This window comes from Neolamprologus multifasciatus, chromosome 3 (genome assembly GCF_963576455.1).
Source record: "Neolamprologus multifasciatus chromosome 3, fNeoMul1.2, whole genome shotgun sequence".
Lineage (NCBI taxonomy): Eukaryota > Metazoa > Chordata > Actinopteri > Cichliformes > Cichlidae > Neolamprologus > Neolamprologus multifasciatus.
Genome location: NC_140441.1, coordinates 32,606,280 through 32,631,518, shown reverse-complemented (window position 1 = coordinate 32,631,518; position 25,239 = coordinate 32,606,280). Strand labels below are relative to the sequence as shown.

At 37.7% G+C, this 25,239-nt stretch overlaps 2 protein-coding genes across 12 annotated transcripts in view; both read right to left on the bottom strand.

Annotated features, from left to right (window-relative positions):
- The window catches only part of LOC146522621 (uncharacterized), a 37,655-nt gene extending 30,010 nt beyond the window's left edge, over positions 1-7,645 (bottom strand). For all 6 annotated transcript variants that reach the window (XM_085153458.1, XM_085153459.1, XM_085153462.1 and 3 more), the window contains exons 1-2: positions 7,513-7,645; positions 1,079-3,151 (exon numbers count right to left, since the gene is read on the bottom strand). In XM_085153458.1, coding sequence (XP_085009584.1) covers positions 1,079-2,785 — 1,707 coding nt within the window. In that variant the 5' untranslated portion in view covers positions 2,786-3,151; positions 7,513-7,645. The remainder of the gene's footprint in view (positions 1-1,078; positions 3,152-7,512) is intronic.
- A 2,465-nt stretch (positions 7,646-10,110) lies between these two features.
- Positions 10,111-25,239, bottom strand: part of LOC146522620 (uncharacterized) — a 33,705-nt gene continuing 18,576 nt past the window's right edge. For 3 of the 6 annotated variants that reach the window (XM_085153469.1, XM_085153467.1, XM_085153472.1), the window contains 20 exons: positions 25,078-25,206; positions 24,412-24,450; positions 23,893-24,021; positions 23,677-23,803; positions 23,121-23,291; positions 23,001-23,035; positions 20,899-21,054; positions 20,668-20,802; positions 20,211-20,249; positions 19,973-20,113; positions 19,162-19,250; positions 19,029-19,052; positions 18,217-18,349; positions 15,929-18,061; positions 15,794-15,854; positions 15,027-15,140; positions 14,666-14,944; positions 14,226-14,342; positions 14,003-14,124; positions 11,904-13,920 (listed from right to left, as the gene is read on the bottom strand). In XM_085153469.1, the coding sequence (XP_085009595.1) occupies positions 13,846-13,920; positions 14,003-14,124; positions 14,226-14,342; positions 14,666-14,944; positions 15,027-15,140; positions 15,794-15,854; positions 15,929-18,061; positions 18,217-18,349; positions 19,029-19,052; positions 19,162-19,250; positions 19,973-20,113; positions 20,211-20,249; positions 20,668-20,802; positions 20,899-21,054; positions 23,001-23,035; positions 23,121-23,291; positions 23,677-23,803; positions 23,893-24,021; positions 24,412-24,450; positions 25,078-25,206 (4,248 nt within the window). In that variant the 3' untranslated portion in view covers positions 11,904-13,845. Of the gene's footprint in view, positions 10,954-11,903; positions 13,921-14,002; positions 14,125-14,225; positions 14,343-14,665; positions 14,945-15,026; positions 15,141-15,793; positions 15,855-15,928; positions 18,062-18,216; positions 18,350-19,028; positions 19,053-19,161; positions 19,251-19,972; positions 20,114-20,210; positions 20,250-20,667; positions 20,803-20,898; positions 21,055-23,000; positions 23,036-23,120; positions 23,292-23,676; positions 23,804-23,892; positions 24,022-24,411; positions 24,451-25,077; positions 25,207-25,239 lie in introns of those variants that run through there. The other 3 variants (XR_014872994.1, XM_085153471.1, XM_085153470.1) reach the window with 3 other exon arrangements.

Genomic DNA, 25,239 nt, shown 5'->3' with positions numbered 1-25,239 from the left:
GCCTAGTTATCGGTTTTGTGTAGACACACTAGAGGTTCAACCTGTGGGCTTGCTGGATTTTTTTTTATTGGTTGAATCATTCATAGATCAGTGTTAACTGGTTTAACAAACAAACAAAAAACATTCCTCTGAAAATTGTTTGGTACAAGAACTGGAATGAAATGAGTGAAAAAGCAGCCAATGTCCAAAGACAATCTTTGAAAGTCCTTCATAAAGCCTGGAGAACTATTGCTCAATACTATTTGCAATAACAATTGCATCTCTGGATCCTTGGAAAGGAAATGCAAGGGGCTCAAGACTTTTGCAGCATACTATAGAACATCTTAATTTTGCTTCACAATCTCAACCAATGACTTTCACTGCAAGATGACTGCTACTCTTCTAAAGACAGTAACTGTTCTAAAGTGGATGGCTGTAAACTAAATATGAATTAGGGGGAAAAGTCATCTTTCTGATGCTCATGTTCCTCAGATTTGCAGACTCTTCATCTTCACTTATCGTTTTCTTTTTGTTGGGCAGAAACTTCCAATTTGCCATTATTGTTAAATTAAATTAGAAAAAGGATAACTATGAATTACTTTCAGAGACTAACGCAGCTCGGATAATCCAATCTTAACTATTTTCCCCATAAATACAACATCTGGCAATCTCCCTTGTGCCCTAAGTGACATGTTTTGACATGTCAACATATATGAATAAAGATGTTGTTTGAGAACCATTAGAAAATGTTCCAGTTTTTTCAAGAGGCAGCTCTAGTAAGCTATATGAGCAGACTGATGCACACCCAGTCATTTTCTTCTAGACTGAAATATGACAGAAATTATTTACTTCATAAGTCTTATTTCTAGTATGTGTCCAAGGTGGAAAGACTTAAATAACAGATCAGAAGAATATGCTACAGAAATTTACATTTAAAAAAGCTTTAAAAATGCAGTCGTAAAGTTTGGAAGCAAGGAGGTTGTTTCACAAATTAATGTTGGTTTTTTGGTTCTTTTTAAAATTAACCAAAATGACAGACAGAAATAAATACCTGTAATGTTCTAAATGGAGACAGAAGAGAGTACAGTCTTCCACTCACCTTCATACCAGTACATTTTTGCAAACACAGAGAACAGGTATGTGGAAAGGTTTGTGGTGTGGCTGCAGCATAGTCTTGCATCATGGCCAACGCTGGCAGAACCTTTGATAGCTCCCTGTCTGCACGACACTGCTTGCTGGAAAGTGGCAGCGGCATATAAACGAAGTTCACTGGTTTAGGAATTATCTGAGGTGCTAGGGGAGTAGCTGGTTTTGCAGACTGGCATTGTCCCATCTGCACTGGTGGTTGCTTCTGGTCCTGCTGCTGCTGCTTCTGGTCCTGCTGCTGCTGCTGCTGCTTCTGCGCCTGTTTCTTTAGCTCCTGCTGCATCTGCCTTTGGTGCATCTTCTGATTGTTTATGGGCTTAGCAACCTTTGGCGCTTGGAGCACAAGCCCAGGTTGATCAGGATGCACACCACGAGCAATATGACTGAGAGGTGGTTTGATTTTTAATGCCAAATGGCAATCTGGCTCTGGTTCTTTCAAAGGAACTGGTTTGAATTTGAGAAGTCTTAAGTCTGTGTCTTTCTTTGGCAGAGAGAAAGAGCTGATGATTTCTTGAGATGCCTGGTGTGGCTGAGTCAGCAATCGTTGAGTTAGATTCCTGCTTGGAGGAGACTCATAGCTCTGCATTGAACTCTTAGTGGAAACAGTACCCCGATGGTCATGAGAAGAAACCAAGGTGCTTGTTTTCACCTCTGCCGTACCTTCTTGCAGTGGTTCTCTATTGCAACTGTCACCATCACAAGTGTCCATAAGCAACATACTGCCACTCTCACTACTGTTAGCTCTACTTTCACTGCTCTTTCCTATATCACTGCCAAACCCTCCAGCGTATTTGCTAGTATGTCCATAGTCAATCACTTTACTTGGTTTGATAATCTGTGCCAATTCGCCCTGTTGCATCCCTTCCCTTCTGAACCTGTCCATTACGGTCATGCTGGGGGTGGGCTGAGGTTCAGGACAGGCTTTTGAATGAACAATAGGTTTAACATTCTCAGCCTTCTTCATGCGGATTTGCCTTAAGATAAAAGGCAGATTGCCAGGGGTTATCTGGTCTTCAGGGTAGGAGATCAGATATTCCAAGTCATCTTTTTCAAGTCCAAAACGTAAAAGGATGTTAGAAGCTTCTTGTGAAGAGTACTTTGGGTAACTGGAATCAGTAGGGAGCACAGGTTTGTCTTGCATTCGATAGTCAGAATCACCTAAGCCTGGAATGGACTGCATATCCTGTTGTCTTTCACCACTGCCTTGAAAGCTCAGTGAAGTAGATGATGAAAAAAATCTAGAAGAATCATTTTCAGTGGCTTTCTTATAGGTTGACCAGTCCAAGGAGCAAGTCCCACTTTTAAAATCAGAGTGTCTATGAGTTGCTGAGCACACTGGACTGGAGGCAACCGTTACAGTTGAAGAAATAAACTTGTCTTCTTGAGTTCCGGTAAAGCAAGGGGCCTGGTTAACAGGCTGCTGTCTCATCTCTGTCCTGGCTTGACCAAGATACATTTCTGTAGATCTCTTCATGCCTCCATCTAAAATAGAACTACTCTGTGGGGGTTTGTAGCTCACTGGAAAAGCACGCAGTGAAGGAACTGTTCCCAACGTAGTGTCAGAAGTTCCAGAGGATGCTCCAGAAGAGCTAAGCGCATTTCGACACTGCGCAGAACTTTCTATCCCAAAATTATAGGGGTTATGAAGGGGATGGGACATGGTTCAGAAAGTCAAGGATGGCCACAGCAGTCAATGGAATGGGTGTTTGGTTGTTTTCTTTTGGTTTTTTACAAAGTAGGTATGCTGGAGGTCATTGTCAATGTGGAGCTCGTGCAAAATGCAAAGTGACCATTCAGTCAGGCAACCATAATCATGAAGTCTTGTGTGTAGAGAGATCCTTTAGAGAACTTCAAGTATGTGGTTTGATGGTGATCCTGGGTGCGGGAGAAGGGAAATCTTCAATAGCAATTGCAAAACTGAGAAATTTAAAAAAAAAAAGTTTTTGAACTGGTGTGGGCTTCAGCTTCCTGAATGGGTGAAATCCATCTGGAAGGTCTTGTCTGGATTTGTTCGCTCTGTTGCTTCCTGCCAAATATAAATTTATCATTACAATATCAGGATCTTTACTACTAGAAATAAACAGAGGAAGCAAACATCAAAAGGTCAGATAAAAAGAGAAAACAAGGTCAGAAAATAGAAAAAAAAAATGCAGGCAAACTCATTTATTTCCCTGCACCAGCAGATTGACTACAAAAATTTAAAAACCAATTTGTACTTTAGAGAACATCATTATAAATCACTGAATAATTTGAACTGAGCTTTTTTGGGGCAGAATGACTGTGCAACGTACATTTTTAAGAGTTAAAAAAAAAATAATCTGTGCGCAAAATTGAATTCATATAAGGTTTTCTTACATGTACATTCAGAACACCTATGCTTTTGTAGGATCAGTCTGTTTGCAAATTTTAACACTTTGTTTGAAATAATTTCTTCCCTGGCAAAAATCTGACTTTCAAGTATAGTCCACATAATTTCTGTTATCAGCTGAATCTCAGGACTTTGAAAAGGCCATTCCAAAAGCTTAGTAGCTAGCCTGTTCCAAAACTAGCCCTATTGACATATCTGATTTTGTCGAAACTTTGCACAATGGTTTGGGGAGTTGCTAAAGAATTCTTCAGTAGTCTGTTTCTTTCATTATTATATCCACTCTAATTCGATGTACCAGCTTCACTGGCAGCAACAGCTCAATGCTTGTTCATAAAAACAATCTCTCAAAGTCTACTTTGTCCTTTTGGTAGGTTGTCAACATTAACTGATTTTAAAAGTATTGATTTTGTTGCAGTGGTTTTTCTCTTCAGAGGCAGCCTCTCGGTCAATGGTGATGCAAAACTTGCTCAGCAATGATCTTCTGTCAGCTCCCAATCCATGGCAGAGCTGTGCTTTGGTGGTTTTTGACTCTTCAAACCAACTTTTTATGGTGTCCTTCGGGTCTTTTTCAAATCTTAACAAAGTATGTACAGTTCCCAATGACTTATATAATTGAATCTATTCTATTCCATTCCATCTGATGATGCCAGAATCTGCAATGGTTTAGAAAGGGCTCAGACACATTTCCCACTTGTGTACTTCTATAATCCTCTTCAGATCTCCAGTGATGTCCTGAGAATTCCCCATTTTACTGTGTATTAGCTTCTACCAATGAGTGCTGTGAACCAAACCTTTCTGACACAATCATAACCTTGGCCTTGACAAGTTCAGAATTTTTCAAACTTTCACTGCTACTAAAATGTAAGCAGGTATACTGTCACATTTCAGAAAACCCCAAATATAAACAAAATATTTGGCACCAAATTCTTGACTGTTTTACTATGAAAGATATACGTTATGCAGCCATTCAGCCCCAGAAAAAAATTACATTTCTCATAAATTACTGACAGCGTGATATTGATTTGACATTTCTGTCCATGAATGTATGTACACTTATAATCTAAGTTGTGTATCAACATTGAGGTATTTAAATGCTGATGCCATTTAGAAAATTTTAAAATATTACCCAACCTTTGACTGTATTATCCAAAAAGATTGCAAAAGTATATCTTCAATAAAAATTCTATCCAGACATTACTTCTCAAAGAAAAACAAACAATACACTCCTTGTTGATCTGGTAGGCAATCCAAGTGGTAATGCAAAAAATTTTTAAATAAAAACAAAGAAAATATTAAGGTTAGCAAGAAAAAAAAAAACATGCTTTTGGCTCATCTTCAGTCAGTCCACATATTTTCATCAGATGACCTTGTCTTGCAGCCTGAGAAAGCCAAACCAATCTGGTATCTGACATGCAGTACGGACAGACCGTAAATCCAGCTTTACTTTGTGGTGTGGTAAAACATGTCCATCTCCTTCCTCTCTGTGAAGTTTGTGTGCAGGAAATTGTCCCAGTATCCATTCGATGAGAGATGAGATTACCAGCTTCATGAAAAATTATATATTTGAATGGGAATATTAAAAATGGTTAAAAATAAATAAATAAAAATGAATGTGTGTGTCTGGAATAGAACAAAAATGCTTCCAGACAGCCTACAAGATAGAGGACTTGAACAATTTCACAAGATGTTACAGGAGCAGTAAAAAACAACAACAACAAACAAACAAAAACAACAGCAATAATACTAGTAGTACAAAAGCTACAAAATAACATTACCAGATATTATCTAGCAGGTATTTAACATCTTAACATTTTGTGCTCGTATGCTACACACCATGCAAAACTTCTAAAATTAAATAAAATGATTCTTAGAAATGCAGGAAATACAACTCTAGACTAAAAGTGCCTCAAGTCAATAACTTGAAACTAGAGCACAGAGAGTGAAATACAGCCCACAGACTCAATCCAGCTTCCTGCTGCCGAAAATAAAAAAATTAAACTGTGTCCAAACAAACTTTTTCATTGGACAAAATAATACCTTTACTCAAAATGTAAACTATAGATTCACAAAGCTGCATCTAAGTGACCTTTTCAAAAAGCCATATTTCCTAACAAGTTCTTGGTTTAATAATTAAACAAAATATTAACCCATTCCTACTCGTTGTGTCTTCTAAAATTCAGTTCTGCATAACTCAGCACTATGTACATCATGTTTCAATTCAGTTTTTCAAAATGTAGCACTTTAGTCTGTTTTCCAAATCAAGAAGAAGTAAAACACAGTATCTGCAGCTGACCTAGGAGCTAAAGGCTGCCTGCAGCTGCTTTTCTCTCTGGATCGCTCAGTGGCGTTTTTTAGCTGTTAGCTTGAGCTCGGGTTTGGTGGCCCATGGTGGTCCAGGTGTGCTGAGGCATACAAATCCACGTAACTACAGCCCAACTCAATAACAGACAGCATTGTCTCTCCAACTACACCACCTCTCCCTTTATTTATTTTTCATCTGAATTAAATTTTCATGATATTTATCCATTTTTGAAATTAAATTACATGTATTTGCTTTGAAAAACAACTCTCTATATGTAAATGATTGAACTTATGTGCAGGGACTACTCTGAGAAGTCTTTGCAATACATCTACGTTACAGATGAAAGAATATTACTGAGCCAAAAGTAAGTTGAATCAGACCTTTAGATTACAGTTGTAAAAAGTAAAATGTAAAAAGTCTGTTAACTTACATGCGGAACTTGCCTGTGTTATCAAATCCAGTAAGCGCTAATGGATCTGCCTTCATGACTCTTCTCAGTGCAGAATATCATTGCTAACATGTTAAATAGGAGTTAATTAAAGTTTCTTCAAGCTATACTCTTATTCCTCTACATCACACATTGGCCAAGGTGACTAGTAAGAGAAAGGTTATATGTTAAAATGATAAGTTACAGAGTAATTACTCATTAATTTCTACTGCTCAATCTTTCCACACACCTACATAGATGTGTAATAACATATCAAGTAACAAGCCAAAGTAGTTGGAAAGAAAATTATGGAGAAGGGTAAATGCCCTGATCTGCTAATGCTTTAAACATGCTGGAAAGTGGAGTAAATTTGTTTCAAAATGTGTGGTAAAAAGTGGGTGTACACAAGCTAATCTTCATTTAAATATCTGTATCTCTTTCTTTTAGCAGTGCACAGGGAGATAGGACCCTGTAACTTAGCAAAATAAGTGATCAGATTTCCATACTGCACTATGAAATTTTTTTGCATTAAAGAAAAGTTGATTCTCCCTGTCAAATATCCTGTCAACTACAGTTCTCAGTAAAAATAAATAAATAAATAAATAAATGAATTAAAAAAAATCACTTTAAAATGATGATCATAATGATAAAGAGAAAATTGCTATCTGTACATCACTTGCTATTTTGGTTATCAAAACCTGACCAGGTGCTTTTTTAAACAATTAAACCTAACAAATTATTTTTTATTACTAAAACCTTGTCATGCTCTTTTTATCTTATCTATATCTTGTGGGTGGGTTAGGTTTAGGGGAGGTCTGTGCCACCCCATTTTAAAAATCCTGGGAATCCCCCTGTTTGCAATTAGGCCTTTGCTTTGCCTGTACACAGGTATACACACTCATATACATATGTATATCTATACAAGTCTCTTCTTATGTTTTTTTTAACAAAGTTTATATCAGAAAAGTGTTTTTAAACTGTATAACTGTATACCATCTAAGAGAACATGCACATGCGGCCTACATTTTGCAGCATTTATGATACAAACAGATCTTTTTCATATGGATGCTAAGAGTATTATCCCAAGCTCACACTCCTCTGCATGAAACATGGCAGCACGGCTATCCAACTGTTTCTCCAAACAGTAGCTGCTGCAATTTTTACAGGCTGCTTTTACTAGCTTAACTGATGTTAGCTTCTAGCTAAGCCTGAAACGACTAACGGCGTACACACATCCACTGAGATTAAAAACATGTCGCTCTGTGTTTAGTAAGAGCTCCCGTTACATACCGTTCGTAATAAATGCGTAGCCAACAGCTTTGATTGCGTCTGTGTTGTACTCCGCTTTCTTATCTTGGGTCCAAATAAAAACTGTCCCAGTTTAGTGTGACGTCTCGTGCAGGCGGAACGGACTTCCGCTTTATAAGACCTCCCTTCAAAATAAAAGCATAAACTTCAAATCTGGCTTTCTCCACACAAATCTATCGCTTAGAGCAGTGGTTCCCAAACTTTTTTTGCTGGGCCCCCCTTTGTTTTACAAGAAAAATGTCCGCCCCCCCCCCCCCCTTTCTCGCGCGTGCACGCGCTCACGCACAAACACATCCTCCAACCACACACAGCCATATTTTGCTCCATTGCGGTTTATTTCACACCTCAAACATTTAGTAAACAATTAAGCAAATAGGAGTAATCTGCAATAAATTACAGGTAGTAATAAAATAAACTACTAACTCTTTTACACTACGTCTGCACCTACACGGGTATTTTTGAAAACGCAACTGTTTCGTCCACACGTGAACGGCGTTTCGAATCACCGAAAACTGAGATCTTTTAAAACTCCTTTTTTTGTGTTTATGTGTGGACAAGGAATAGACTATGGCTGTATCCCAATTCAGGGTCTGCAGCCTTAAAGGCCGCATTTTAAGGCCGATTACGTCACAGCGACACGACGAGGGGTGTCCCAATTCGAAGGCTGCTCGAAATGCTTCCTTCATTTCCCTGAATTTCAAGGACGTGGCAGTGTAGACTTCGTGGCCCAACATATCCCAGAATGCATAGCGCGGCAGTGGGTGTGGATAATTTTGCCGGAAAAAAACAGCAGATGAGGGGTGCCCAAAGAGTAAACTTTAAGTACTGAATATTATGTCACTTATTTATGTGCAAATGTTTAATAATGAAGAACATTAAAACATTACTGTTGGCCACATGTCGGAAAAGTTATGTGACATTAGAAGGCCAAAATCGGGCCGATCGCCAAAACGGTCGCACAACTCAAAAATCGGCTCAAAATGGGCCAAAAATCACACAGTGTAAGCCCAGCATTAGAGCAATTAGTGGGTGACCAATGTTCCCTCTAATTTTTCATGTGTCTGAGCAAACACACAAACTCCCTGAGCAATCTCGTGGACCACTGTGAACGACATTAGACGTGTGTACTGTGGTCACTCCAGCGTCGAATCCATCCAAGTTACATGGTTTATTAAAATAATAAAGTTACAGCATTTACATTTCTGTTAGACTACTTTTAATTAACTGCTTTAGCCCACTTACAATAAAAATGTAAAAAAATCTTGTTCATGACCTGTGTAGTATGTTAACACTATTGGAAGTAAAAATAACTTGAACTCCAATTTTGAAAACACTTTCTTTTTTTTTCTTTTTTAAATAAAGCTCTGACTTGTATTATGTGTCTGTGGTCTGGGAGAGAGTCCTGTAACTTTCTGTCTGCAAAATACACCATATAATGACCAATGTTGGGCAATTAATTATATAGTTACTTCTTCAAAAAAGTTACTGAGTTTTGCAAACAACAATGTTTTTTGCAGCTCTTTACCTAAAAATGCAGCCAATGTGGTTTTTTAAACAAACATTTCATTCTCTAATGAAATGTTTGTTTAAATTAATTTGGTCATCAGTGATGCCTTTATCAGCTGTAATATCATGAAAATACTGATTCGACTCTGGGTATTTGCAATTTGGTCTTCAGGTCCAGTTTCTGACACAACCACTTATTTTGTCCTGAGTTGCATGCTAACTGGCACTCACTGGCATCCTTTTTTGAAAAAAATCATTGCTCCCTCTGAGGAAATAAAACATCCTGCTTTTTTCTTTTAGCAGCAGTCTTCTCTTAGAACATCTTCATGCCACACTGGATTTTACTCTGAATGCTTTTCACCAGTTTGTGAATTGTCCCACATGGAGCAACAGGACAATTGACCTAATGTATGCTAATGTGAGAGATGCATACAAAGCCACCCCCTTCCCCCACTAGGGAAGTCAGACCACAACCTGGTCCACTTAGTCACAGTACATACCCCTCATCCAAAGGCAGCCTGTCACAACACGCTCCATTAGGAGATGAACCCCAGAAAAGGAGGATGCTCTGAGAGACTGCTATGACACCACAGACTGGGATGTGCTTCTGAGCCCACATAGTGAGGACATAGAGGGGGCGACACACTGTCTGACGGACTTACTCACCTTTTGTGTGGACGTGGTTGCCCCTGCTAATACAGTACAGTGTTATCCTAATAACAAACTGTGGGTAACACAGGAAGTCAAATTTGTCCTCAACATGAAGAAGAGGGCCTTCAGAAGCAAAGTGAAGGAGGAGCTGAAAGCAGCACTCCGGGAGGTGAAACGCTGCCTGAGGGAAGCGCGGGTGTGTGTGTGTGTGTGTGTGTGTGTGTGTGTGTGTGTGTGTGTGTGTGTGTGTGTGTGTGTGTGTGTGTGTGTGTGGGGAGAAGGCTAAGGAACTCAACAACCTCTTCAACAGGTTAGACCAGCCCACAACCCCCCCCCCCCCCACCCTCACCTTTACACAGCCCTCTCCCCACTCTCCTATCCCCCTCGATTCCCCCCCTCCTCCAACCTCTCTCTCAACATCATGACACCCCCTTCCCCTCCTTTCAATCCACTCCCAGTGTAACAGCTGACCAGGTAAGGAGACAACTGAGGAAGCTTTGCCCCAGGAAGGCAGCAGGCCAAGACAAGGTGTGTCCTGCTAAAGGGGTGTGCTGCTGAACTTGGGGAGCCACTACAATGAGTCTTTAACCTCAGCCAACGACTGGGGATAGCGCCCACCCTCTGGAAGACATCTTGCATTGTCCTGGTCCCCAAAAAGAACCGGCCCAATGAGCTGACTTCTGACCGGTGGCACTGACATCACATCTTATGAAGTCTCTAGAGCGGCTCTTCCTCAACCTCCTTCGACCACAGGTACAACATGCCCAGGATCCACTACAGTTCGCCTACAAGGTGGATGTCGGAGAAGGGCGATGCCATCCTGTACCTCCTACACAGAGCCCACTCACACCTGGACAAGGGAAAAGGCACGGTCAGGGTCCCGTTTCTTGACTTTTCCAGTGCCTTTTAATACAATCCGGCCCTGTCCAGGTCCAGACCATGTCCACTGCCGGTTTAGATAGAGGGAGAGGAGGTGGAGGTGGTCAACATGTACAAGTACCTCGGGCTGCGGGTGGACAACTGGACTGCTCATGCAACACGCAGCACCTGTGCAAAAAAGGCCAAAGCAGACTGTATTTCCTCAGGTGGCTGAGGTCTTTTAACATCTGCAGGAAGCTCCTGAGGATTTTTTACCAGTCGATGGTTGCTGGAGTACTGTTACATGTGGCGGTGTTCTGGGGGAGCAGCACAGCAAAGGAGGACTCATCCAGGCTGCAAAAACTAATCAGGAAGACTGGCTCTGTGGTCAGCATGAAGCTGGACACTCTGGTGATAGTGGCAGAGAAAAATTGGAAATTATGGACAATGCTGGGCACCCTCTGCACACGATCATAAACAACCAGAGGAGTCTGTTCAGTGACAGGTTGCTTCTCCCAAAGTCAAGGACAAACAGATTTAAAAACTCCTTTGTCCCACACACCATCAAACTATTTAACTTCTTGCTGGAGGGGAGAGAGAGGGGGAACAGGAGGACAAAGGAGGACAGAAACAACTCATTTGTAGTGCCCTTTTCACTGCGCAACATTTTTTCTATATTCAACGGTGTAATAGACTCAAAATAGTTGAAATGTGCATTTCCCTGGTATTCCTATTCCTATTTATCGCTATTATATACTTTGTATTTATATATATGGTATATTTCTATTCTTACATCCTTTTGCAGCTTCTGTTGGAGCTGTGCTACTGGAAACAGAATTTCCCAGAGGAACCCAGCTGAGGGATTAATAAAGTTTTATTGGATATATCTAACACCTCGAAGTAAACGTAGTTCCTTGTTTGCAGATAAGTCACTAAATTTCCATTTAGTGATTAACTAACATACACACATGAATCCAAGAATGTGGCAGTTACTGTTCATGAGTGCTGTTTTGTGTAATGAACATTTTACACACACACATTAGAGAATTAGGCCCTAAACAGTCAAAGAAAGTCAGATTAAAAAGCTGTTTTCTTTCCTGGCATTTAGAATATTTTTCTTTTAGTCTCAAAAATACTTAAGTAAATAATTAAATAAAATAAATACCCCAATAAATAAATAACTACACCTGCACATATTCCACTGACCATAATTATGCTACCTTTTTTTATCCTCTTGATAGTCACAAATCTGTCACTTATTGAGTCAAGCATGAACAAATAAGGTAAAGTTACTTTTGTCATATGAGGTCATTCTGAAGAGCTTACTCTGTGCTCCAATAACCAGATGAATACATGGAAAAAAAATAATAACATTTTATTGTTCAGTGTGCAAGTGCATTTTCATTCTGTTACATTTGAAACACCTGAGTAAATCTCAGAACAAAAACTACATTCCAACTTTTTCTAAAGACACACTTAACATAAATATTTATTTATTATTTCTGTTACTCCAATAGAAATAATAATTTCTGTAAGTTTTCCATTAGGTATTTAGCCCATTTATGCAAATAAATGCTATACTTTTTTTCTACACACTACAATCACAGTCTAAAAAGTTGCAGTCTACAAGGCAGATGGATGAAGGCCGTGGCTCCCATCGCAACCCGTATCATAACACAAAATGTGAATCCTCACGTGGAATTGAAATGCATTTGTTTACTCACCACTTCCTCAGTGGGAGACCGCAGCCTGGTGGCTTAATGATATTCAAAGCTGTAAAGTATCTCCAACATGGCTCCCTCTTCCAGCACAAATATGACAAAATGATACTCGAAAAGTGGAAAACTTGAGATTACCCAGCCAGTCTGCTCAGAAATCATCTAACAGTGAACTCTGACAGAACATCCTCCCCCCCACACACACAGACACACTCTCTCTTCCCACATGCTCACTCACTCACACTCACACGTGTGGGGTGTTGAACTGCTGACCCTCTCTCTGGAATCATCTCTCCAAGTCTCCTTCATAAATCTTGCATGCCTAACATAAGCGAAGAACACTGCACTGACATGAGTGACATGTTAATTATTGTTTCTTATTGTTATATGTTAATTATTGTGTAACCCAAATAATTTTTATTTTTCGCAAACACTTTTGAACAAGTTAAGAGACATTACAAAGTTAACAAAAATGGACCCCAAGATTAATTTACTGTAAGAAGCAATCTTAACAGCAAAAATTACAATACTGGCAAAATGTATTTTTTCTTAAATCACATTATGACATATCATTAATGTCATCTGAAGGAAAAAAAAAAATTGACCTCCGGGGTCAATGTAGCACAGCTCTATCAACCTTTTACGGCAGATTACTATAGCTATTAATGTTACAAACATAAATAATTTTCATATTTTGTAACATATGCTTGAGCCTTTGCTCAAACTGTAATCCAAATGATTATTTAAAAGATAACAGTGTCTGTAATTAATACTAATTATTATTACTGGTATAGTCATACAATGAAAGCAATCAGAATTATTTTTGACCAAATATAAATAACTGGCATAGAAACAGAACCAGCCACCCTAGGCATGTAATCTCTCTAGCGTGTCCTGGGTCAACCCTGAGGCCTCCTCACATCTGAAAACATCTTTATTAAATGCACTCATATTTACACTGTACGTATAGCATTGTAAATAAATCCAAAATAACTTTTGAACACTCATTCGTCCATTGGTCTCTCATCAGCATGTGCAGCATAATAATCAGATTTTGCTGAGCCAGAGTGTAAAAAAAATATCTATCTTATTATTTTCTTAAGTAGGCCTACTTTCATTTAGAATACATGGTTCCTGGCCATAGACACACACACGCACGCAACCATATTTTTATGACAATATGGTTTTAAACATAGGCAAGGTTATTTACCATAGACAATTATCTACTGTTAAATTCAAAATGGCTTGAAGAAGTTTAAGGCCTGTGTTATTTCCAGGTTTTCCCGAGACTAGGAACAGAAATATTTTTTTTGGCATTCACTGATTGTAAACTCTAAATCCTTCATGGTCAAACTGTCGACACTGTTATACACTGAGGCGCCTAAAGAAGAACATCTGAAGTAAACAGTCAGAACTGCAGCGTCGTGCCAACAAATCAAAGATGTCACTCCGCAATTTACCTACTTGACAGCTTTGGCTTCTTATCATTTTGCCCTTTATTTCTCAAAATAAACAAAAATCTAGCTGTCAAAGGAGATAGCGGCCATATTTAAGCATGGGCTAAATAACCACTCATTAACAATTAGACCGAAGAGGAGTCTTGAGACTTTCTTGTTGATGTTCTTGAAGCTGTTTGTACAAGTGTCTGGTAATGTTTCTGGAAAAAAAAAAAAAAGGTTATAAAAGGGAAGCAAAACATCTTTTTATCCATTCAGTTTTGTGTATGTGTTTTTGCATACCTGCAGGTTATTGTAGTGTCTCTGGCTTCTACAGTGTAGGTCTTTGGCTGTGCTCTCAGCTACGTAGAAAACTGAGCACAGGCTACATAAATACCCCGTTTTAGGGACAACATGCTCTTGACCTGATAAGGAACAGAAAAAGGAACAGAACGTTACAAAAAAATAACTGAGTAAATCTCTGGAACTAAACAGATTTTATTTATTATTTGTGTTTGTTTCTCACCAAGCGGGATGCTGGGGTTAAAAGGCGGCAGGTCCAAGTTATCAGTGACACAAGGAGACTGAGAGGGAGATCGCTTTGCTTCAGGTTCGACAAGATCACTTCTTTGTTTCCCAAAAGCTGAAGAAGAAGAAGAAAAAAAAAACTGTCAACAAATCCTTTAAACCTGTCAAGAAATTATTTTGCAGCTATTGCAGAAACTAATTCAAAGGTATTAATTAAAAAAAAATTGCTTTGTACTGTAACACTGAAGTATTAACTTTTTTTTCCAAACAAAAATGACAAATTTCAGTTGTTTCAAATCTTCTGATTATGACAGAAAAAAATACTGGCAACCAGGAAAGCTGCAACTTTATAATTTTATCCACTTCAAAATTGATTTTTAGAACGATGCATTTAAAATCAGCTCTGTGTGAATTGTGAGCGAAAACAGTTCCTTGAACCTTTACGGGCGGTCTTTCTCTGTCCTTGCTTCTCCTCTCCTAGTCTCTGGCTATCAGCATAGTCAGAGCTGGACTGCTCCCCAGCAGATGTGGTTTCCATACTGGATTGTCTATCTGCTTCCTCCAATTTCCAAATCTCTGTTTGGCCTTCACTTGACAATCCAGACACCACTTGGTCCGGGGATGATAAGAGTGATAAGGAATCAAGTGAAGAGGGAGGCAGTGATTCTGTTCTCTCATCTTTTGTGCTTTCTTGCTTCAATCTAGTAGATTTTCTCACTACAGGAGAAAACAATAAATTCACTTAGTTTCATGTTGGTCTGACATGACTATGTAACAGATGTAGTTGTTTGTGTGTTACCATGTGTCTGTCTTGTTCTCTTCTTGGCTTGACCGCTTGTCCTGGTTGTTACCACTTTTTCTTTTTCAGCAATCTCCCACGGTTTATCAACCGTTACAAAGCTCCCATTCTTCTCTAATGCATGAAATCAAATAAAGACTCAAATTAAAACTGAAACCTTTTATTTTCATAACAGAAAACACTGTCCTATAGGTGTGCCACAGAGTACTACTCTGGGACTACTATTTTATTTCTGTAAACAAATTATTGTTAATTTTCAGTGACCATAATGTTTAACTTTATGCTGAAACTGTTATGTATAGTGAAAGAAAGTTTCTGACTTACATTAACTCTAAAAACAGAAATGTTTCGTAGCTCCCAAAACGTTCTCTGAATTTCAATTGCAAGTTACTTTTACTATAATCTCATTTTTCTTCATTTACTTCCATTACTTTCACATTGCAGATGGCAATAAGAAAAATAATAAGAATAAGCAATACTTTATTTATACCATATCTGGGAAATTCTTTAAACTGACTTAAAATGCAAAAGTAAAGTAAGATCTTCAAGAAGATCTAGTCTTCCTTTTCATAGGCTAATTGCCTATGACTTTCTATTAATAAATGTGTCAACAATAACCCAGTGTTTATATAATTAACAGTTATTCAAAGTATTTATCTGGAAGTTTTTGAAATTTCCCTGCAAAAGCAGTCTGGATTTAAATACAGAATATAGCAGACCTGTGCCATCATCATGTTTGCAGTAAGCAAATCTTGAACTTTTCTCACCTTCATATTCAGTTGCTTTCTCCTCCCCGTCATCACCTGCTTCATCTATAGTCACAAAAGCCTACAACAAGACATGCAAAATATTTTGCATTAAAGTTTATATTATCACTACAAATAAAAAAAGAGCAACTTTACCTCTGGGTTTGAGGACTCCAGTGATTGATTATCTTGGCAGTCTGACACAGACGGCAGAGTGCCTTTTTCATCATCTATAGTTGACTCTTCTGTACTCTGGTCTCTGGTAAGCTGATCATCGGCCATCTCATCCTCAACAGAGTCAAGAATTTGATATGTGTCCTCTTCAACAGCTACTTTATCAGACGGATCATCTTTCAGTGGATTTCTTTTTATAGTTACTTTCTTTAGTCTTCCCCTTTTTGCTTTTTCTGTGAGCATAACAGAATCATCCGAGTCCAATATTTTATAAATATCGTCCTCTTCATGTAGGTCTCTTATGAAGTGACTTCTTGTTGCCGTGCTCTCTTTTACAGGTCCTTTCTCTTTTGTCTTTGGAGTTTCCTCCTTGTTTGGTGCCAGTGAATCTCTGGCAGGTGTAGATCTGCTTCTTGTTCGTATCTTGTCTTTTTTCAAGACTTCTTTGGTTGTTCTTGTCATGATGGTTAGTGGGCTGCTAGAAGCCTTGTTCTCAGTGGAGTATAAAATCTCATACTTAGCATCCTCTTTTCCATCACGTTTGTTAAAAGGCTCTGTTAATGTCTTTTTATCATTGTTTCTTCTGACAGACCTTCGTCTACCAGAACTTTCTATAGAAGAGTCATCCTGAATCGATTTATCTTCAACAGAATCTACTATCTCATAGACCATCTCCTCAGCTGCTTTATTGACCTTCTTGACGGTGCTGTCATTTCTCTCAGTCTGGGTCTGTTTCTTTGATGATTTGCCCTTCTCTTCACCCTTAGATGTTCTGTTTTCTGGTCGACTCCTCCTTGGGGATCTATAAACACTTTTAGCTTCATCATTTTTCTTTGTTCGTTTTACATTCTTGTCAGCTTCTAACTCTGTGTCTGTGGTCACTGGCTCATCTTCCACAGAATCAATTACCTGGAATGAATCATCCTGTTCTTCTATGGCTTCTGTTTTTGATTTAGATACTTGGTCTCTGAGAGTTTCCAGTTTCTGGTTGTCTTCTTGTATTTCAATCTGAGCCTCAACTGAATCCAAAAGCTCAAAGCCTTCTTGTTTAGTGTCACCAACTGAGGAGCCTCTGTTGTCCTGCTTTTCTAAAGTTATTTCGTCAGGATCTTTGGAAACTTTAAAAGATTCTTCTAAAATCAATTCCTCTTTTTTCCCGCTTCCATCTCCACTGGTCCTTGGAGTTTGGTTCCCACTTGAATCCAACACTTCATTTTTATCAGCTGAATCTTTATCAGAATTGTCATCTCCTGTCATTTCCTCAGACAGCTTATTTACTGTGGAACCTTCATCTTTGACCAGATGACTGTCCCCTTCAACTGTAGTTCTTTGGTCTTCTGTAACAATTTCTAACATATGGAGAGAAGCATCTGTTTCCATTTTACTGGAGCCCTCTGTGCAGACCTCATAGTTTCTCTCAAGCAGTCCATGTACTTGCACAAGTCCAGCTGAGTCAGTTTCCGTGTCGTTATCTTTGTTCCTGTCTTCAATTATCTGCTTATCACTTTTCTCATTGAGTGAATCAAGGATTTGGTAATTTTCATCATCCCCCTCATCCTCTTGATGTTTGACATTATCCTTTTTCCTGTCTTCTCTTTTGTTTTTCTTCAACTCTTTTGCGTCATCCTTAAAATCGGTTAGATCAGTCTCTACTGTTGCTTCAACAGCTACAGTTGATGCCATCTTTGATGTACAGGTTTTACAATTTAAGGATGAGGAATTTAGCGTTTCTTCTGGAGATTTGAACTTAGGATACGTTTTCTGATCAGGTGAGGCAGGAAGTCGAATCGACAGTGAAGAACAGGTCTTTCTGACCCTAGAAGAAAAGGTGCTTTTCTCAGTGGTTTCAGTCGGCTCAGATAAAGAGGAAAATGAAGAGGCAGAGCTCTTAGAGTCTTTTGAGGACCTTGTTAAGGTCTGTTTTAAGGTAGATGACGCATCTGAGGTTCGCCCTTCTCTTTTCTCTCTGGAGATCTTTTTAGATAAAGAAGAACGTTTGCGGTTGACATCTTCTTCTGCTATGTCTTCACCAATTTCATCAATAACAACAAAGTCCTCCATGCTGAAATTTTCATCATGTTGCTCTGAAGACACAATTTCATCTACAAAATCATCCTGTCAATGAAAAGAGAGCAAAGAACAAACTCTGAATCACTAAAATGGTTGGCTTAATAATCACTGCTGAAATACTTTGTATAACTTCAACATCCTACATCTTATATTGAAATGCAGTTTTAAAAATAAGAAACTTTGCAAATGTTTGCACTAACTTTATCCTTGCTCTGTGTACTGCTTCCTTGAATAGTTCTTGTGAAATTGTGAAATTCAACAAAGTGAGTGTCCAGGTCAGAGTTGGGTGTGTTCTCACTGAAGTCTTGTAGACACTCTTTGAGGCTCTTCAAACTGAAATTAAAATGAAATTTTTAAAAAAGAAAAAAATTATAGTAAAAGCTGCTTAGTTCTCAAAGAATGATTGACTATAAGATGAATTAGTGAAGCAAGAAATGCAACATCCGATTTCTCAGCTAGTATTCCTGAACTTATAAGAGGTGCGACTTTTTTTTAAAATTTTCATTACTGATTAAATGAATCAGTTAACCTCTCCAAAAGTTGATTCTGTTGATCTGGACGTAGCGTTTTCAGTGGGAGAAACGTTTCGTCACCCAATCTTATAACACTTTTATACCACTCAGATGAACAGAATTAACTTTTGGAGATTGACATACCTGGATGATTGAGCATGCATCAAGAAATCATTTAACCTACTTCCAACTGTGCCAAATTATACGAAAAACAAATTTTACTAGACTTTTCTGGTGTAATGTTGTATTGTAATGCAGTGTAGTTTTTAAAAACATTTGTCCAACCAACAAAAAACTAATGGTATTTAGTTATCCACCCACAGTGGCTCAAATGTTCACTGAATACTTGATGATTCATCCTCACGTGCCTCTAACTAAATTTGACTTGTTTTTTTGAGATGAAGCAGTAATCATACTGAATACAATTTATTACTACTGCTGAGATGTTTCGGCTCCCTAAACAAAAAACATAAAGAATAATTACAGGAAACAATACTCACGATTCAATGCGTCCAACTTTGCTCCTGTATAGGAGAAAAAAAGGAATGGGTCAATTCAAGAATAAAGACATGCCCAATCTTATAGACTCTTTTAAATACCGTATTTGTATTTATCTTGCCATAACAAACATACCAAATCTTGTTCATAGCTATGTAGTCTCTTGAGAAGATATTCTCCAACACTTTTGTTACACCACTGGATTCAGCCATTTCAATGTATATCTGAGGTAGAAACAAAAAAAATAATAAACAAAAAGAAGAGAAAGAACCAAAGGAGGAAAAATTAAAACAAGAATAAAATATATGTATCTAGCCAAATAGGAAGGTATTACAAACACAGGCCTTTGCTAAAGTAGGTAGGAACATAACATTTGGCAGACAGTCCCGTATTTTTTAATTCTTTAAGAATTAAAATGGATGAATAAAATTTAAGAGCAGCAAAATTATTTTGCTCATCATGTTTTTTGTTGACACATTGTTCGTCCTCTTGCAGCATTAAAAATCAGAACTTTCAACAATCTTTCATTTTGTGCATGCTGTCACAGCATTATTACGTTGAGAAGAACTGCTGGTCTCTTATGCAGAAAAAACTGACAATTTCCTAAAGGTGCATTTGCAGAGGTGTTCAGTACCACAAAACCCTTTGCTCAAATTTATCCAAAACAAATGGATTCAAATTGGTCTCAATAAGATGCTAATAATCCTTAAGCTTACATACTTTTGCCTATCAAAAATGTGTAACAATTAATTAAAATATGATGAGGTTCTAGGTCACATTTGTGCACCCTTATAATGTAGTTCACATCACAGGTTTCACCAGCTTTACTGATTTACCTTTTTGAAAATTACATTTAGGACACAGCAGAAAAAGATCTGCAGACACTGACAATTGCTGTGCTCTACACTAAAATGTAAAATAAATGCTACTATTTGCACTATCGTACCCTGTTGGCAAGCGGCAGGAATCTGACAAAAGCAGCAAAGGATGCCACTACATCCATGACCATTGTGACAAGGGGCATCAGCATTTCAGTGGTCTCCACACACAGCAGTCGCTCCTCCAGAGAGTCTGAATCTGGAACGTGCTGAAAAACAACCAAGAGTTGTTGTGAAAGATGTGGGAAAAACAAAAAACTGCAGCTTTACATCAAAACAGATTTATTCAGGTGACGAGAGACTTACAGCATTGCTCCATTTCATCATGGTTCTGTACATTGTCTCCTGTGAAAATATTAAAAGACAAATGTTAAAAATTTAAAGAAAAATGTTATCGCATATTGTTTTTAAATTCATAAATATACAACCAAACTTGTGATCAGAGTAATTTCTAAAGGGTGAAGAATAAATATATGTTGTTTCATAATTAAACCTTATTTAATGCTGATTCGTGCATTATGCATTTATTGACAATTACTGATAATTATCGACGGATTATTAAAGTTCAGCCTCTGACAACAAAAACAAAAACAAAAAATTAAATAAAAAATAAAACAAAAAAATATATATCTTGGTATTAAAATGTGACAAAGTATCATTTCAGTAGGATCAATTATAGTATCCAAAATTCCAAAATGTGGGTTTGCTTGGGAAAAGCAAGATGGTATCGTGTTGATCAGTTAAGCTTTCCCAGGTTCCATACCTGACTGGTCCCAGGATGCATGTCCTGTAACACAAAATGGATGTCGAGCACCCGGCCTCCAACAGAAATTGGATTTTTAATGTGATCTTGGACAAAATCACAGCACGCATTCCAGTCACTGAAAAACACAAAAGCCTGGAGGCAATTCAAGAAGGAAAGATTAAAGATCATGACAAAGTTCTATAAATATGAAATATCTGTTTGTATCAGTCTGCAGCAGCTACTCCTTACCCTCCTCTGCAGAGGTATTACTATCAAGTTGTAGAACAGTACAGTATCCAGGAAATAATGCTGCACCAGCCTGGTGACGTCCTCGTACTTGTAGTTTTCTTCTGGCAAACCAGTCAACATGATTGTGGAGAACCTAGAACCTTGAGGCTGAGCTTTCTACAAGACACAAGATTCAAAATCAAAAGAATCTTGAGGGTTAAAGGAAAAGAAGAACTGTAACACCTGTACAATATACTTCCTTTGATGAACTGGTTACATTTCCACCCAATGTGTGTTTGCACATCAGATATAATTTTGCTAACTTCCTATGCACAGTGGTTGCCGATGGTTAGTTTGGAATATTAAAAGCTACTCGCTCCAAGTTTGGGTCAACTTTAACAATTCAAGACAGTAATTTGCCATGTCAGATAGCTTGCAGGTTCTGTAATATGAGAGCCATAGCCAGCAATAATTAATATAAGCCCTGGTCTCCCGGGAAAAAAATGTGTATTATTCATATGAGCATTGAAAGGTGTTGGCTGTTGCCACCTTGTCACAAAAATAGTACTGTCTAAAAAGTCTGTTATTGCTTTAAACGTGAAAAAGATTTTTTGAAGTTGCTTGTAGTTTATACCAATGATGGCAACTTTTCTGCAAACACTCGCCTTTGACTAACCAAGTGGTAATGACGCTTTAAAAAGTATCATGTAAACTTTAAACAGAGACCATTCCTTTCAAAGTAAAAGTCCTGCCTTGCAACTGCAACCAACATGTTTCATAGTTTCATTATGACTACTAGTAAGGGTCAAGTGTTTGTATATACTCCACATATACTACAGGCAACTGTGGCAATTCATTACCAACAAAAGAAATCACAAGGAAGTTTTTTTTATGTAGCACTTGTGTAATTGAACAAATTATTTTACTGCTACAATATAATCTACAACATTAGCATTGCCTTAATAATATAACAGATAGCTTTAAGAGGGCGTTCAGATGTTTAAACATACAGGCAACATATTAACCTTTATTCCAGGTGCAGTTATAACTATTTGTGCAAAGTGAGTTAGAGCTATGGAAGGATTGCCTACAAGCTTACAAAACATACATGACTCAAGTTATTCATTATTATCTTTTATTCGTTTATATCTTTTTTATTAAGCTTTGAGTAGTGGCATTTGATTAAAGCCTTTATTCAATATATTCCGTATATAGTTTCAGTTAGATTGTTATACATATGAGAGTGGCTTCTGTCTGGTAAAAGGTTATGAGCTTTAGTTGGTGAGGTGAGAGGTGAGACAGAGTGCAATTGAGGTCGAGACACACACACACACACACACACACACACACACACACACACACACACACACACACACACACACACACACAGTAGGTAGAATCATATTTAGGTAAGAGTTCAGATATATTTTGCTTGGAACTGCATTTTGTGCCTGCATAAGTGACACTTTGTTGCAGGACGTGCGTCTGATGTTTCAGAGATAAGCAAGACGAGCTACAGAAAACACCTGGTGTGGAGACGGAGACAATGTTCTTTTCAAACTGTGTCAAAAGTCGTTAACAGAATGTTTGTGGTTTTAACTTATGCATGTGTTGTATCTGCTTAACGCAAGAGGGGGCGTAATAATACCCTGATGCTATAAAACAACTGCTTGTGTATTGTTAGGAGGAGATCGACACTGATTGTGTAACAGTGTTCATCTCCCCATTGTTTGACCTAACACTCCTGGACCAGTGTTGTTTTGTATCCCTCCTCAATATCTGAAACCGTAACACACTGTATACTTTCCTGTGACTGATTCTACTTAGCAACTGTCTGCAACCTCCAGCAACATTGACCAACCAGTGAGGCAATACACATTTTTCCTAGGGACCAATGGATACCAAGGGTTCCCTATCAGTCCTAAAGCCTGTGTGACTGAGGCCTTAGACAGGACAAGCTTCATTAGCATCAGGAAGTCAGGAAAGATCAAATTTTTTATGTTGTGTTAATCCATTCAAAAAAAAAAATCAAAAAGAAAAACAAAAGAGTTTGAGACTTGTTAAAATGTGCACATTTAATATAAAAATAAATCAAAATTGATGACATGAAAAGACAAGCTTACCTCAATGTCATTTAGTCCATTGACAGTCAAAAAATCTAGTAATGAAAATGAATATAGTCACAGTCACTCACACGCTGGATATTTAGGGGTTAAATTCTGTTTTTCAACCGTTTCTCTCACCTGGGATGATGAACCAAGGGGAGACGGTAGGGAACACAAAGGGATAAGTGGTCATCGTGACCCAAAATGGTGAAGTGCTGCCCTGTGGAACACCAAAATTTGCTGTTGGGACAACTGCCCCTTCAGTAACATCCTTGGTGTCTGGCAATGCTTTGGATGCCAGTCTGGGTGCTGCACAAGTAAAAATAAAGTGACTGTTTGCTTTAAAATTATCTGAAGAATTGCAAAATCACTGGTGCACAATAGCTGTGTTTTAGTTTCCTTTGTGACAATTATGCTGCGATTATTACCATCACTTTATGGCTTTAGTTTGTTGTTGCTGCTGCTAATCAAATGGTTTCTTTTCCCATAATGCTCATTATGTGTAACTTCAAATTCAACTGGCAAGATACCAAAGACCAAACTCCATCTGTTGCATCTAGGGGTGCATGTTTACCAGTCAATTTAGGCCATTGTTACTTATGCTTATTGTACTGTGCTACCTAAATTTGTTACAACTTTTGCAAAGTGCAACTTATGTGTATTTTTCTTATTGTCATGAAAAACAAAGACTTACGTTGTGATGTGCTTTCAGTTCGTGGTATTTTCAACCTGTACACCGTGTGGCAAAAGCCCCGTCTGAGGAGGCTGTACCAAACTCCGAGTCGATCAGCATCATAAATTGAATTAAATTCGACAAACACCTGGATAACACATAAAAATATTGGAGATAAGATGCAAGAATTCGCCTAAACATGAATGTCTAGGTAAGTGTGTGTGTGTGTGTGTATACCTTGTTGAGAAAAGGCAGATAGTTTTTCACAGAATCAATCTTTTCCAAAGCTTTTCTGAGATCCTTGGCTTCCCTTTGTGAGATGTTCTTGATGTAGATTATTGCTGATCCGTCATCAGTCATCTCCTGCTTCGAGAAAAGGTACATTTTCAAACTAACCGGAGACACACATACATCAGTACTACTTCTCTCCAACTTAACACGACTGCTGATGGTTTCCAAAGGTTTTAGCACAAATAAAATATTTTTACGTTCCCATGATATCGTGATAGAAAGATCAAAAGTATTTCACACATTTCAAAAACTTTTAATGACAAATAAATCAAATGCATGCAAATGCATGTAAACATGTATTTATTTATTTGAAAATTAAACAAATTGTATGAAAAACAAAATTTCTGCCACTTCTAAAACTTTTATCCATGGTTTTATAGATTTAATGTGATAAATTGTAAACCACCAGCAGTAATTTTAATTCACATTTAAAAAAAGAGAGTAATTTAATACTATATTACTTACATAAGGCAATTTTTTCATGATAGATTTATAAAATCCAATCTGAAAAAAACAAAGGTAGAAGGTGGCAATGGTAAATATCCAGCTAATGTAAAAAACGAACAAACTTCAGATTCAGTGCATTGAAAATACAATTTTTTTATTTATTTTGTTTTATTTCACAATTTTAAATTGTGAAATAAAACATATTACTCACATTACTTTCTATACTACTTTCTGACTGTAATATATTAATCGAAATCTATATGGCCTAAACAATGTTTTTTTTTAATCCAAGAGATGGTTTGAGCTATTGTCCTACGTTATCAAAGCATGACAAAAATCTTATTCTTAGGTTGATTAGGTGTCTTCTCCTGTTTTTGCATTTATATCTTTTTTAAACCAGATTTCCAGACTCTCAACTTTGCTCAGGCACTACATGAACCCAGACTGAAAAGGTCACACCTAGTTCTACTGATAGACACCATACATTTGTTAATGAAATTTGATTCTGCTCAATGCTTTGAAAAACAGATATAAATTACTTTCAGTCTAACTTCCTTTAAATAAGAACCATAGAACCAAACCATGGGATGAAGGTCACGGATAATTTATATAAATGCTTTGTTTTAAAATTACATTTTTTAAATGTCGCAATAATAATCAGCAGTATTTTACACTTCTGCTTACTGGATTCATTGGAAGGGCGTAGTTCAAGGGCTTCAAAAGAAGTGCAGACTTATTGAGAACAAAGCTGATCTTCTTTCTAGCTCTGATGATGTTTTGCATGTCTTGCACAGTCGGCATGAGCACAAAGGCCTAAAAGGAAAATTTAGAAAACACATTAATTAA